This window comes from Cyprinodon tularosa, unplaced genomic scaffold, assembly GCF_016077235.1.
Source record: "Cyprinodon tularosa strain WSP-4 unplaced genomic scaffold, ASM1607723v1 ctg218, whole genome shotgun sequence".
In the NCBI taxonomy this organism is placed as follows: Eukaryota; Metazoa; Chordata; class Actinopteri; order Cyprinodontiformes; family Cyprinodontidae; genus Cyprinodon; species Cyprinodon tularosa.
The window spans coordinates 348322-362132 of NW_024038814.1; the positions used below are offsets into that span (position 1 = coordinate 348322).

Consider the following 13811-nt stretch of genomic DNA (forward strand, 5'->3'; position numbering starts at 1 on the left):
GGTCACTTAACAGCCCCGCAACATGACACTGTTATCACTGCTTTTACAGAAAGAAACAGAGCTGTTCACATCCAAATATTACTCTCAGGATAAAATATTTTATTGAATAATAAAATGTTTCTCTTCAAGTTTGTCGATATAGACAGCAGTAAATCTCATTTCAGATTGAAGGAAATTAGTGTTAGTCTTTGCTCTCTACTGACTAAGTTAAAGATAAACTGGTTTAACTGGGATTCCAGCATCCTCCAGTTTACAATGGGATGTATCCTGTGTTTTCTTGGCGTATTAAAAAGCTCCCTGACAAATTCCCTTTAATCTTTTATCAGGTGGATGCTGGAACTATATGAAGATCCCAAACACAGAATAGTTTTGCAAATTGCAGGCACAATTGAGCTTCTGAAGTGTAGAACAAGCTGGTGGGGAGAACAATACATTTCAATAAACTATAACATTTCTAATCAACACACTGGAAAAACGATCTAGAAATCAGTAAAATTCCTAAATTAAGTGTATTTACCCTTAATTTTAGTAGGCAAATTAGATGATTTGCCAATGGAATTAGTATTTTTACTCTTAAATTAAGATATTTAGATAAAATGCACTTGAACTAAGACAATGCAATTAGGTTTTCTTATTATTCTTTTGTTTTAAATGACAAAAAGCTGTTTTAAAACATTTTATGCTATTGTAAAGCACATGGAGCTTCCCGGCCTCATCATAAAGTATTAATATGATACCGTTTTACAGCATTGGGTTAAAAAAAAAAAAATAAAAAAATTAAAGAGGTTGTTCGCACTAGATGCTGCAAATTTTATCAGCTATTAATGTTCGGAATCAAAGTCCACCTGTAATTTAATTGGTTTAATTTGTTTATTCAATAAAAGGAAATATGTGATTCAGTAAAGATGTTACTGAATTTTCAATAGATATAAACTATTTAGCAGTGATGGTATATATTAAGTTAATTTAGCATTAGATATTTCTGCTTTTTTTTTTTTTTTTTTTACATAAAAATCCTCCAGAACATTTGGGTAAAAAAAAAAATTTATTAGCAAAGCAGAAGGCAAAGCACAGCTCACTGCAACAGCACAGCAGCCTACATATTATTTCTGTCCACAGCTAAAAGTGCCACAATTATATTAACATCCATTATTGTTAGAGATAAATATTAAAATAACACGGTCACTCAAATCTACTGTGGAGTATAGAAGATTACAGACATTAGGAGCATCTACAGCAGGAGGGCAGCCTCAGTCATGCTCATTCTCTTGCACTGCAGCGCCACCTAGTGCCATCTCAGCACAGTTACAGTAGTACAATCAAAACACAGCAGCATGGGGAGAGAGGGTTGAAATGAAACAGACACTTTATACTGCTCATCTCCTAAAGCAACAGATGAACATTTAGGAACAATCTTCACCTCAACAGGACAAGGGGAAATCAAGCTGACGGATAAGTGGAAGAGAACAAGACAAAGGGGTCATCCTCAGTAGTTGAAGGGGAACTCCAGCTGTTTTACGATCCAACATCATTTTCAGGTCAGTCAATTTTTTCTAAAAAACACACCAATCTCTCCAACTTTGGAATTTAAAACTGATAAAATTACATTCTACTTTACTAAATCCCTGCAAGAGTTTGTTTCAAGTTTAAAGGTGAAACTGTAGTTTTCAGTTAAAGGAGAGACCCGTGCATGCTCAGAATAATAGACTGCATTTGTGCCCAAACAAAATAAATGAAGTGCGGTTCTTTTGGGGTTTTTCTATCATATTGAATAAAGTATGATAGAAGAATTTAGGTGTAACCAGAACTAGAAATGTGCATTTAGAAGTGCTTCATAATAAAGGAGCCCCATTTAGCCCAAAGTGTGCCTTCTAAAAAAGGTGGAGTTCCATTTAAAGGGGATTAAGATGAAGACGGTTCAGGCACAGGAAGTACTAATGTGAGAAATCACCGGCATGTCATGTGGTCCCCATCTTCACCATCCAGCTGGAAACCAGATAATATCACATTTCCGCATCACTAAAACCTAAATTCTCTTTCATAAACGTTTCACGTTTATCACTACTGATTATTGTGGTCTGCATTGACCCCTGTGGAACATTGCTGTAATTTATGTTCCAGTAGGCACAGAGGGGTGCTGCCACCTGTTGGCAGGGAAGGATATAACGGTGAAGATGCGAGTGCGGGGTTGGACATGGTCGAGGTGGTCTCTAGGCAACGACCCATTGGAGGATGCTGGTGTCTTTCCCGCCGGTGGAGATCAGGTGACTGTCGTCGTGCAGGAAGGCAACGTTGGTCACATGACTGCTGTGGCCGCCGTACTCATGACTTGGAGCCTGTTTAGAATAAATTAATAATACATTAAAGCTTCAAAATGTATTTAACCCCATTTTTCACAGTATGGCTAAACAACAGATCAATTAGTGCTCCCAAAATGTTCAAAGAGTTTTTTAATGGAGATCCAAAAAAAAAAAACAAAATGTCAAAGTTATCAAGCTGTAATGAAGCCAGGCTGTTACTGTATGCCTTTCACCTGCAGGAAAGATAAATTCTGCCGTTTTATAATATTTCTGGTGAAAAATGTGCACATGTGCTGTAGAGGCAGAAGTAGCACCAACCATCTCTCTTATCAAAGCACCACAGCTTTAAAACTATGGGATCTCTATTAACCCTTTATAGGGCACTCAGTGAAATACTTTGAAAATCAAAATTTCAAGCCAATAGTGTTATTGGAATGCAGGACAAGACCTTATTACCTTTGTAACATTAAAAAAATATGGATATTTTGATGGAAAAAATGAATGTCAATGTAATAACAAGATTTTTGATTATTATATGTATTAAGAAAAATAAAGCGCTTCAATAAGAAATTCATAAAAAACAAACAGAGTAAAAGAAAAAATTTTTTTGGTCCAACATAACCTTAGAGGCATTAATGCTGATACTGGCACTTACATTTTTTAGTTTATAAACCTAAATATAATTGTTAACTAGGCTTATTAATTTTTTAACTTTACTTTTTAACTTTTCAATTAGCTTTTTAACTTTTTTATTGACTTGTTATCAATTACTAATTTACAGTAGGTAATATATCATTCAAGTGCTCATCTAATTGTTGAAATGAGATGTACAGCCATGTAGTAGTATCTTTGCTGAATGGCTGGATATAGATCTTGTGCTTCTAGATCTCACTGAGGGATGGGGGGAGACTCCATTTGTAACGCGTTTGCAAGTGATCGAAAGCAGTAACTCTCCCTATGAAGGGTTAGCAGCTGACTACTGCCTCTAGCAGAGCAGATAGCCAGATTAATCACCATGACGATGAACACTGACCTTTTTTTTTTTAAATCTCACTCAATTCATAGTTAGGGGACACAGGTGATCCTAGTTACATTTTCAACATTTGTGCCAAATTCCTATATAAAAGTTTGTCTGGAAAAAAATATTTTTGTATCAGGACAAAGCTTAAAGGCTCTATTAAAGTATTTACTTTTTATCCCGTATCTTATTATATTCAAAAGTTATTGAATACAATAACTAGATAAAAAGGTTCACCTGCAACAAACAAAACAGACTCTATATTGATTATCACATGCTGTGGGGTTGGTTATCAAAAAGTAATATTAAAGGAGGGAACGGGGGAGGAAAAAGAAAGAAAATCTATTAAAACTTTAGTTTTATTCCTAAATGTTTTGTATAATTTTTACTCACTGGTTCTTATGGAATTAAGATAATTTAAATTGGCAAGAAAGTCACATTGAAGAATTAATGAAAAAAAAACACTTATTTGATTTAAGTTCATATATGTAGATATGTAGACATTTTAATCTTAGAGAAAACAAAATGTTCCTGCTTGTATCTCAGACATTTCGCATTATATTTGCACATTGTAAATTTTAAACATTCTTCTCCATAAAAAGGACAATCTTTTATTCGTCTGTAAAATTACCTTTTCTTACCAGAACATTACAGGTGTTCTCACCACCATACAGAATGTTTTTCATCCACCAAATATTTTGATCGATGATCTTTGATCTAGTTTTTGAACATTTCATTCCAGACATTTTTTTTCAGTGGCTCAGAGATACTGAGTGAGACAACAGACACTGATCTGATATTAGATTATGTTTTAGTTGATCTCTTCATTAAAGGAGGAGTTTAAATTAAGGCTAAAATTACTAAAAAAACTCTCTTCTTTAATTTAAGTACATTTTACTGGAACTAATTATAGTTTCAGAATAATATTTTGCTTAAAGTTTAGTAAAATATTCAATATACTTTTGTTTTTTAAATGGTTTTAGTTTATTGCCCATAATAAAAGGCGTTTAGAGTAAACTATAAAGCTTTAAAACCTGTTGTATCTTTAAATTTAAGTTGGTGGAAGTGATTTATATGTTTAATGGTTTTAAGCATTGAACATTCTTGTTTTTTTCCCCTCTTTAGGTTTCTTATGTCTTTTACAAAGTTGTAAAAAAAAACCTGGTGATTTTTATGCTACATTTTAAAGCTGAAATGTGAGATATTGTGGAGGCTAGAAGCGGGCTAACTGGTGGTGAATGTGACCGACCCTTGGTTGGGAGCAGGGGAAGGAGAACAAGTGCACTTTGCCAAAGTCATCAGCAGAGGCCAGCAGGGATCCATCATGTGACCTGCACACGGCGTTGATGTCTGTGCCGTCTGCTCCATCTGGCCAAACTCCTGGGAGACAAAGAGGAGGACAGCGGGGGGGAGTCAGCAGGAGATAAATATTGGTATTCACATCATGTTCTGTTTTTTAGCAGGCAGGAAATAATAAAGGAGGACCTCTGTGGGTATTTGTGTAAAAATAAATAAATAAATAAATCTTTTCATAAAAAAAATAATGAAACCATGAAATGCCTGCCACCATCTAGAACCATCTCTCTCTGACATTTCCTACAGTAGCTTTACAGTCCAGAGATCTTAGTGTTTGCATCACCACAGGTAGCCAGGAGTTTTAGAGTCAAAAGGAACAGGGAATGAGGATGACATTAAAGAAAAACTAAAGTGTTTCTGTTTTTTTATGGTTACACAGACTGTTTAAAGTGACTTAGATCATCTGATATTTAGCAAGTTTGTTTCATCAACTGCATTCAGCATTTTCTTTAACAGCAATTGAAACGATACAGCTTCTAATAATTAGTATTGCACCAATACCAGTATCAGGCAGGGTCGCGATCCAGCACTAAAACGGTACAAATAGGGAACCGATATCATTTTGAGAGCCAACAGTTTATTCAACTATTGTCACCCATTCCAGGGAGGCAATAAGATGTTCTACTAGATTCACTTTGGATTAGTCTTTTTCTTGCTTCACAAAGATAGGCAGCAGCTTGACAAAGCCATGATGGCAATTATTTTACATCCAAGTCTTATGTAGTTCTTCATATATATACACACACACACACACACATCAATTTCAAACAGATGGTATCACTATCGGCCTATACTGCACAGCCAGGTATCGGGTATTAGGTATCAGGGCCAAAAAAATGGCATCGGGGCAACATTAATAATAATAGACTTCTATTGTGCTTTTCTAGTTGATCTCTATCTTAAACAGAAGAGACCAGGACACAGTGACAGAAGGAGGAAGAGCTGAAACTACAACTTTGATATTACAAAACAACACACTCTACTTTCTAAGCTTTAGTCACATTTAAAACTAATTTCATCACAGTTAAAGTTCATCCAATTCTTTCTTTTCTATTCCATTTTTTTCACCGTTTTCTTAGAGCTTTAGCAACAATCAGCCAATGGAAATAAACATCTGGTCCACCTGAAGATCAATAATGGAACCAGCCAAATATAATACCGACATACAGTGTGAACAGATGTTATTTAAATTAGCAAGGACAGTGAATGTATACGTCCAGGTGAGTTGTAAAGGAAAAACTGACTATCCAGATCCAGGTTTTAACTGGAAGTAATCTTTACTTCAGTCTTTATCTTTAATGCACGGAACATGGATCTGTCTAAGTGTATTTATTTATTTTTTTAAAGACGAAGAACACTGTTGATGTAACAGATTAAAGCAGTCTGTGCTGCATTCTATTGCACCGGTGGATTCGAAGACCCACCAAGTGGCCAAAGTGCGAAATACAAGAATGATTAGAGATCAAACAACTAACTAGAGGGCTGAAAACGGGCAAATAATCTTTTCTATAGCATCCAGCTAGATATTATGTTGTACTGCAAACACAGATATTGCTTTGGCTTTTAGGATTTAATAGAATTTGTCACTTGAATCAAAAGCCGTCTGGAAATCTTTGTTGTTAATTTAAAAATAAAAAAAGATGCCTGTATACTGAAATGTGTTTGAAAAAGAAAGTTATTCTTCCTCGTTGAACCGCTAAAGAACCAAGCAGGAAATCAGAACTGCTGCAAAAAAAGTATCAATCGATATGTTTTCTCTGCATATTTTTAAATCAACACATTAATTTAATACTATTTTCGGTTATTTTTGTCAGCTGTATGATGACTCTTCCCCATACATCCTTCTAAAATCGAATGTGATTCCACCTTTTTTTAATCAGGTATGCATCCTGTGACACTTATAATCCATCAGATATTAAATGATGCTTTAGCTTTAAGCCGATATTATAACGTTGCTTCTGAAGGACCTACCAAAGACGTTGAAGCTCAGAGTGCAGGTAGAAGTGGCCCACTCCAGGTTACGCACAATGTCCATGTTGGTCACGTGTTTGCCATTGGATGCCTCCCCTGAATAATAATGAAACATCTTGGTGACGTTCTGATCAATCATTGCAGCTTAAACACTTTTTATTTAGAGTTTTAAAGTGATAAGTTGTCCTGTTTTAGGTGAAGCAACTTTGCAAATAGAAAACAGGAATGACGTACAGAAGAGGATCTCGTAGTCTCCTGAGTTGGTGACGAGATATTGGCTGTCTTTGGACCAGTCCAGGTGGGTGACGAAGCTGGAGTGACCCTGAAGAATGAGGAGCATTTTAATTCAACTATTACCCAAGTTCCTGAGAAAGTCTTTTTCTTTAACAAAGTACATTTAGAGCACAGCGACAGACTTACAGTGCATTTCCCCACGCGGCTGTACTTCCTGCCGTTCTCGCTCACAGCATAGATGTAGACAAAGTTGTCATGAGAGCCGACGGCCAGAAAGTTACCATCTAGAAGCACAAACAGATCCCAGGTCAGAGTGCAGCTGGTAGAAAAACAGCCTGGTTACAGGTAGGATGGGTTAATAAGGACGTTTACCTGGAGAGTATTTGATGTTTGAAATGATCTCGTTGCCATCTGTGTGCATAGAAACTAGATCGCGAGTGTCGGTGTCCAGCACCAACCACCTGAAAAAAGATTACGCCTCATTGGTAACAGAGCAGGTTACATGGTTATCCACTCCACAGATAAAAGTGTAAAAAAAAAAAAATAATGAAATTACATAAATTCTTCTTTTGATGAAACCGAATGCGTTTATTCAATGTAGAACAAAAATAAGGTCATAGATAAGTTATCAAAATCACAACATAATTTGTCACCACTAAACTTATAAGGTATAGGAGGATTTTCTAGAATTTTTGAAAAGACCCGTCCTTTCTACTTGCACATGCAAAAAAATGCACATGCACAATCCCGACAGGGGAGGCCTATTAAACGCGTGCGAGAGCGTGCACGAGCCCATTTCTCCTTGTGCACGCTCTGTTTAAGAGTTGTTGTTTGCATCGCTCATACGAACTTACTTTCCAAAAGATTTGCAATTTTTCCACTATGTCAGACTCACCAGCGGCAAGTGAAAATGGGGACTACCTTACGTAAATATATAACAATAATATTTTATAATATAATAATTTAACTTTACTGATGTCGACCACTTATTTTGATGAATCACCTGGAAAAAGAACATCCTCCTCTATACCTTTAATCAATGTTAATGATGTACTTTTAGTAGTCTATAACTAATATCTATAATATATACGAAAAAAAAAAAAACAAATTCAGATGAGCCACTTAATGTTGAAAAAATTAGAAAAAAGGCAATTCAAGTATCAATCTAATGACAGAAAACTGCAAAAAGTCAAAGAGAAGTCAAGAGATTATCTTGTCAACTTAACCAGGACTACAATCAGAGCAACTAGTTAAAAGTGTAAACAACTGAAACTGTGAAAAACACATCTTCACAAGGACCTGAGTTCATCTTTCCACTGTGCAAAGCACCAGGATTATAAGTGAGAGAAAGAAAAAAAAAAAAAACAGTCAGAGCTAACTGTTGAAGAACAGCATAGACAGCTGAATTGCAACCTACTCCCCAGCGACTCCCAGCAAAATCCCCTCTAACTTCCAGCCTCTGGCCATCTCCTAGGCGTGCATATTTTTTTTACTGACTTCACTGAATTACAGGGTCTGACCAGGAGAAGCTGCTTCTCTTTAGCTCTTAACGTCCACAAATTATGACAGAAAGAATATTTCAGTACAAAGATTAATGTTTAAAAAGGAGTTGTAGGGGACCAGCCAAGGGCCCATCAAGGAAAGCGGGGACATTTTAAATGCTACTACTGTAATAGATAACATAAAGCACAGTCTAGTTCACACATGTTCACATTGCATTATACTAGTTGAACTACAAAAACCTTAAAATAAAGTTTTGGTGACCTCTACTATGGACTTATTGGATAATAAATATTCATATAGTCTGATTTCAAATATTTGTCCAGAGAGAAGGTTAACTTTCTTCAGTATGAGTATAATTGGAGGCATTTTACAAATCTTTACAAGAAGTGGCAACAATCATACTGTAGAGGCAACTGCACAAGACAAGAATCTGAGGCTGGAAGTGAAGTTTTTATTGCAGCTGTGGAGCAAAATGTTCCTGGACTGACCTTCCAGTCATGGTGCCCACAGCCAGAACAGCTCCACTGGGATGGAAACCTGCAGACCTTCCTGGATCCTGGAAAAGACAATTTAATTTTCTTTAGTTTGATTAGCTCATTTATTAAATGTTCACACTGCAAAAACAATCCAGAAATCAGTAAAAAATTGCTTAAATTAAGTATATTTAGCCTTAATTTGAGCAGGTAAATAAGATGATTTGCCAATGGAATGAGTATTTTCACTCTTAAAATAAGATAGTTAGATAATATTTACTTGAAATAAGAAGATAAAATTGTTTTTTCTTATTTTAAAAGGAAATTGTCTTGTTCCATTGGCAAAGTGTCTTACTTACCTCCTCAAATCAAGGAAAAACACACTTATTTTAAGAAAAAATAACTTATTGAGATTTCTATTTTTTGCAGTGCATTTATTTATTTATTTTTCTGCTCACCTCAATGGTCTTGCTCCAGAGGGGCTGGTGGCTGTGGGTGTCCCAGAGGTGAACCAGTCTGTCCTGTGAGCAGGTAACGAACTGCTCCATGGAGGGATGGATGTCCAGACCCCACAGCTCATCTGTGTGACCCTGCAAACACAGATGGGCTTTAAAACGCCCAGGTCTGTAACGCTGGGAGGATAGATTTACAGGGAAACAGTTTGAGGCGTTTAACCTGTACTATAGGGGTTAAGGTATCGGGGAAGGCCGCTCTGATGATGGCGTTCTTGGTGGTTCCAACGAAAAGTTCACCTGGTTTCCCTTCAGCCAAAGCCCTGACAGGGCCCAGGGATTCAGCCACCTGGACACAGAAAGCAGAGAACTTGAATGGATCCAAACTGAATTCAGCTAATTTAATCGTAAAAGTAGGAGACAGAATTTATTTACATTATGACAGGCCACATTAATATGTTACCTAAAAAGAAAGGAGTGAGGGGAAAAACTGCAAAAATGGATTGGAAAATAAGGAGTTTTCTTAAAATAAGAGCTTATCTTTTAATTTCAGCAGGTAAATAACATGACCTGCAAATATCTTTGTCTCTATTATTATTGTATTTGTTTTACTATTTTTTTAAAATCTTTATATGCTTTCTATTTTATTATACAGTTCATGTAAAGCACTTTGAATTGTCCGTGTACTGAATTGTGCTATGCAAATAAACTTTCCTTGCCTTAAAATAAGATAATTAGATATCATGCTGTTGAGATAAGGTAGCAGAGATGTTTCCTTTTTCTTATTTTAGATTTGAATCAACTTATTCCATTGGAAAATTTTCTGATCTGCTTAAATAAAAATAAAATACACTTAATTCAAGTTAAAAAAATAATAATTCTTATATTTACATTTTTGCAGTGCAGCAAGAAGAAGAAGAGAGGGAAAATGGTTCACAAGTAAGGAAAATTAGACACAAAGGAGGAAAGAGGTAAGGGCACAGAAGGGACAAAATAAAAAAAAGACCCAAAACAAAGAAACTAGAGGAGAAATGAAGATCATAGGAGAGAAAATACATTTTAGCAAAGGGATACATCGTTTCCAGGCTTTCCAGAGTTTCAAAATCAAACAGGAAATATTGTCACCACCCTCTTCTCATCATTTTCTCCTTTATAAAGGACAGCTGCAGCCTTCCTACCTCCATCTCAGCCTGTTTCTTGTAGCTGTGGTCCCACAGCACCACCTTGCGGTCTTTCCCACCTCCGGTCACCATGGTACCATCCTTCAGGACACAGACGGAGAAAATGCCCCCTTCATGCGCACCTGAAACCACCTGGCTGATGCGGTTCCCGCCTGACAGAGCAGAGAGGACAGCAGACATGTTGGATGTTTCTGTATTTGTAGAGTGATCATCAATGAGCACTGAGCTTAAGGTTTCCAGGTGGGTGATTGGGAGGCTACCTTTGGCCCAGATGTAGATGTTACCACTGGAGTCTCCTGTGATGGCGTCTCCGTTTTCAGCAAAAGCCACACACAGCACATACTTTGGTTTCTCATGTTTCTACAGAGACAGATTCAGAGATTCACAGCTTTAATATTCATGCTTTTTAAAGTTAGATGAATAAAGATGATTTAATCTTAAACACCAGCAGGAAAAGCACCAGGTTATACTGAAAATACAAAAAGATTTTACAACCTTCATTTTACTATATATTATAAACAACTTATGTGGCACATAAATACTGACACTTGGACTGCAGCTAATGATTATTTTGCTAATAGATTAATCTGTCGATTATTTTGTTTGATTAATCAATTAATATTTGGATAGAAAAAGTCCCTTAAAGAGGAATTTTTTTCTAAATTAAACCCGGTGAAACTAAAACATATTTAATTTGAGTTCTGGATAGAGCATATTGACAGATGAAATTTATTTTATTTTTTTATCTTAAATGAAAAAGGTTTATATAATTATTACAATCTTGGTATAATTACTCCTCTAAATGGGTTGCTCTGTCAGCTAAAGGCTTGTTTTAAAGTCTCTATTCTCTAGTTAACAATGAATCGCTTACTAAATTAGCTGAGGATTATTTCAACAATCGTTTAATCACGATTAATTGTTTCAGCCCTAGTTGACACTTTATAAAAGAGTTTTTAAAAATTTTGAACATGAATTTACGTCAAGTGTTTCGTTAAAATCAAGTCTCAATGTTATTACAGTTCAAATTAATCTTCATTCCTTGCAGAATCCAATGTACGATGGAGAATCTGTAGATGGGAGCAAGATTAGGGTTATGGCAAAGAGGCGTTCCAGCTTCAGAGACTTATACGAAGAGGAGACAAGATCAAAGCCAATAAGCAGTTTGCTTTCTATGATGCCAATAAAGATTCCTCCATCAATGAGTGAGGAGACTTACTCATTCCAAACTTTTACTAGAGCATCTTACATCAGAAAAGCGTCATTTTACAGGGTTTAGCCTGAGGATCGAGTTCTTCACCTTACAGTGAACTTACCTCAAACAGTCCCTGTCGCTTGGTTAGCGTGGTTCCCTCCATGGTCCAGAAGTTGATGTGGGATTTTCCACAGGTGACGATCAGATTAGTGTCCATGGGATGAAACACGGCGCCCAGCACAGAGTCATTGGAGCACTGCAAGAGCAAAAGAAATGCAGCATTACTCTCACTTGCAGCCCATCTTTATTTAGGTTGGCAAACACTGAATTACGGTCGCTGGGCATATCAGGACTAATTTATTACGGTAGCGTTTAAAAATGATACTATACGGCATTTGATTGGGAGCGTAATTTGCAGATCTGCCAACAGCAACCTGCAGCAGCGCTGAGGGGACACTGCTGCAAATGACTGAGTTTTCAGATCCCTTTGGTAACTTTTTCTTTTCAAGCATATGGTGACTTTTCTTTGCATTATTGTAGACCTCAGTGAAACACCTAAAAGCATTGATCAGTCTGCAGTTTGTTTTACCCAGAGAGCTATTGTGAGCCCTGCTGCTCTTCTCTCCGTCCTTCCAACTGAAACCAGCAACATTTTAATCTTTTTTTCCACTAATCTAAATCTCTGCTTGAAGTTTTTTCATTTTTTTTCACCCCAGATACAATCAAAACTAGCAATATCATGACTTTAATGTCCTAATTAAAAAATTTCTAAGCACGGCTCGATCCATGCACTTTTAATTTGGACAACATGTATTTCTTCTGTGTTGGTTTGGGCAAAGCATGACAAGTAATAACATTTTAGAAATAATGTTGTATCCCTCTATTTTCCTTGCCATCACTGATAATTGTTTGCCCCTCTGCCTGAATCTAATGTTTAAATATACAAATTATGTGAGAAGAGAGAGAATTTTTTTTTTTTTTTAAGATTGTGTGCAATGGAAAAGATTTTCTTTGTTTTATTTATCATTCATGCAGTTATTTTATTTATTTTTATGACTTTTTTTAGAATAAAAACAAATGCAGACAACAGCAAACAGCAAATCAAAAAGCTGTGGGCTGAAAAACAAACAAACAAGGGCAACGTTGCTGTATCCAAAGTAAAACTTCGGCTGGGAGATTTGACTAGTGACCAACGTACCATTAACATTATGAGGAATCACAATCCTTAAATCACAGTGTTTGTATTATTGTCCATGTTACTATCGAGGCGCCCTCACCACCTTCATCCGTCCCCCATAGTAAATTATATAAAGACACACAGTCACATATGCATAAGAATATATTATATATAAGAATATATTAATATGTTTCAAGACAGAGACTGACAATGGTAGATGGAATACAGCTTGGCAACAGTGAGGAAGGTGAAACAAGACAAAAAGTCCGTTAAGTTACATGTAATGAGTGATATTGAAGAAACTTTCTTCATTTCTCAATGTACTTCTCCATCTATGTTTTATTTATTAGTTTACTGATTGATATGTTATTGTTTTGAGTTTTTTATTAAAATAAAGTCTGTAATGTGTTGGTGAAGATGCTCAGTCATCCAGGTCATAGTCATTCCAAAAAAAAAGAAAGTTAAAAACAATCCACTGTACATTGTTTTGCTTCCCATCCAGGAAGCTTTTTTGATTCGAAATATCAGGAATAGCCTTGAGATTGATGTTTTATACTGTAGCTCAACAAAACCTTGTTTTTGTTTTGAAAGCATGCAAATAGCAGGAATGATAGCAGGAAGAACTCCCTTCCAGCCCAAGCCCCTGCACAGGAGGGCAGAGGACCTCGACCCCCACTTTCAGACACTAAGGCGGGTATGGGGCATTGCAGGCTTACAAAAGAAGCCAAACCACCCCGAACGGGGTGGACCCGTTCGGCCATTCCAATTTGAATGTTTTCAAATCGGGGGTTCTACACGGCTGACCGGGTTCCAATCCGGTTGAATCCTTCGCCGCATGTCTCTCCCCCTCTTTCATGCCCCCTTTCCTGTCGGCCCACTGTCCAAAAAACTCAAAAAGTAAAGGCTTCCTGGATGGGAAGGGAAACGTCTTTAAACTTGGAAACAAAGCCAGTG

The 13811-nt window shown here is 36.4% G+C and overlaps 1 protein-coding gene across 3 annotated transcripts in view; it reads right to left on the bottom strand.

Moving 5' to 3' along the window:
- Window positions 1-1026: 1026 nt before the first annotated feature.
- The window catches only part of eml2 (EMAP like 2), a 47258-nt gene continuing 34473 nt past the window's right edge, over window positions 1027-13811 (bottom strand). For 2 of the 3 annotated variants that reach the window (XM_038285947.1, XM_038285949.1), the window contains exons 11-21: window positions 11802-11936; window positions 10486-10848; window positions 9531-9656; window positions 9314-9445; window positions 8871-8938; window positions 7252-7340; window positions 7066-7163; window positions 6880-6967; window positions 6646-6741; window positions 4568-4698; window positions 1027-2336 (exon numbers count right to left, since the gene is read on the bottom strand). In XM_038285947.1, coding sequence (XP_038141875.1) covers window positions 2211-2336; window positions 4568-4698; window positions 6646-6741; window positions 6880-6967; window positions 7066-7163; window positions 7252-7340; window positions 8871-8938; window positions 9314-9445; window positions 9531-9656; window positions 10486-10848; window positions 11802-11936 — 1452 coding nt within the window. In that variant the 3' untranslated portion in view covers window positions 1027-2210. The remainder of the gene's footprint in view (window positions 2337-4567; window positions 4699-6645; window positions 6742-6879; window positions 6968-7065; window positions 7164-7251; window positions 7341-8870; window positions 8939-9313; window positions 9446-9530; window positions 9657-10485; window positions 10849-11801; window positions 11937-13811) is intronic. The other variant, XM_038285948.1, reaches the window with a different exon arrangement.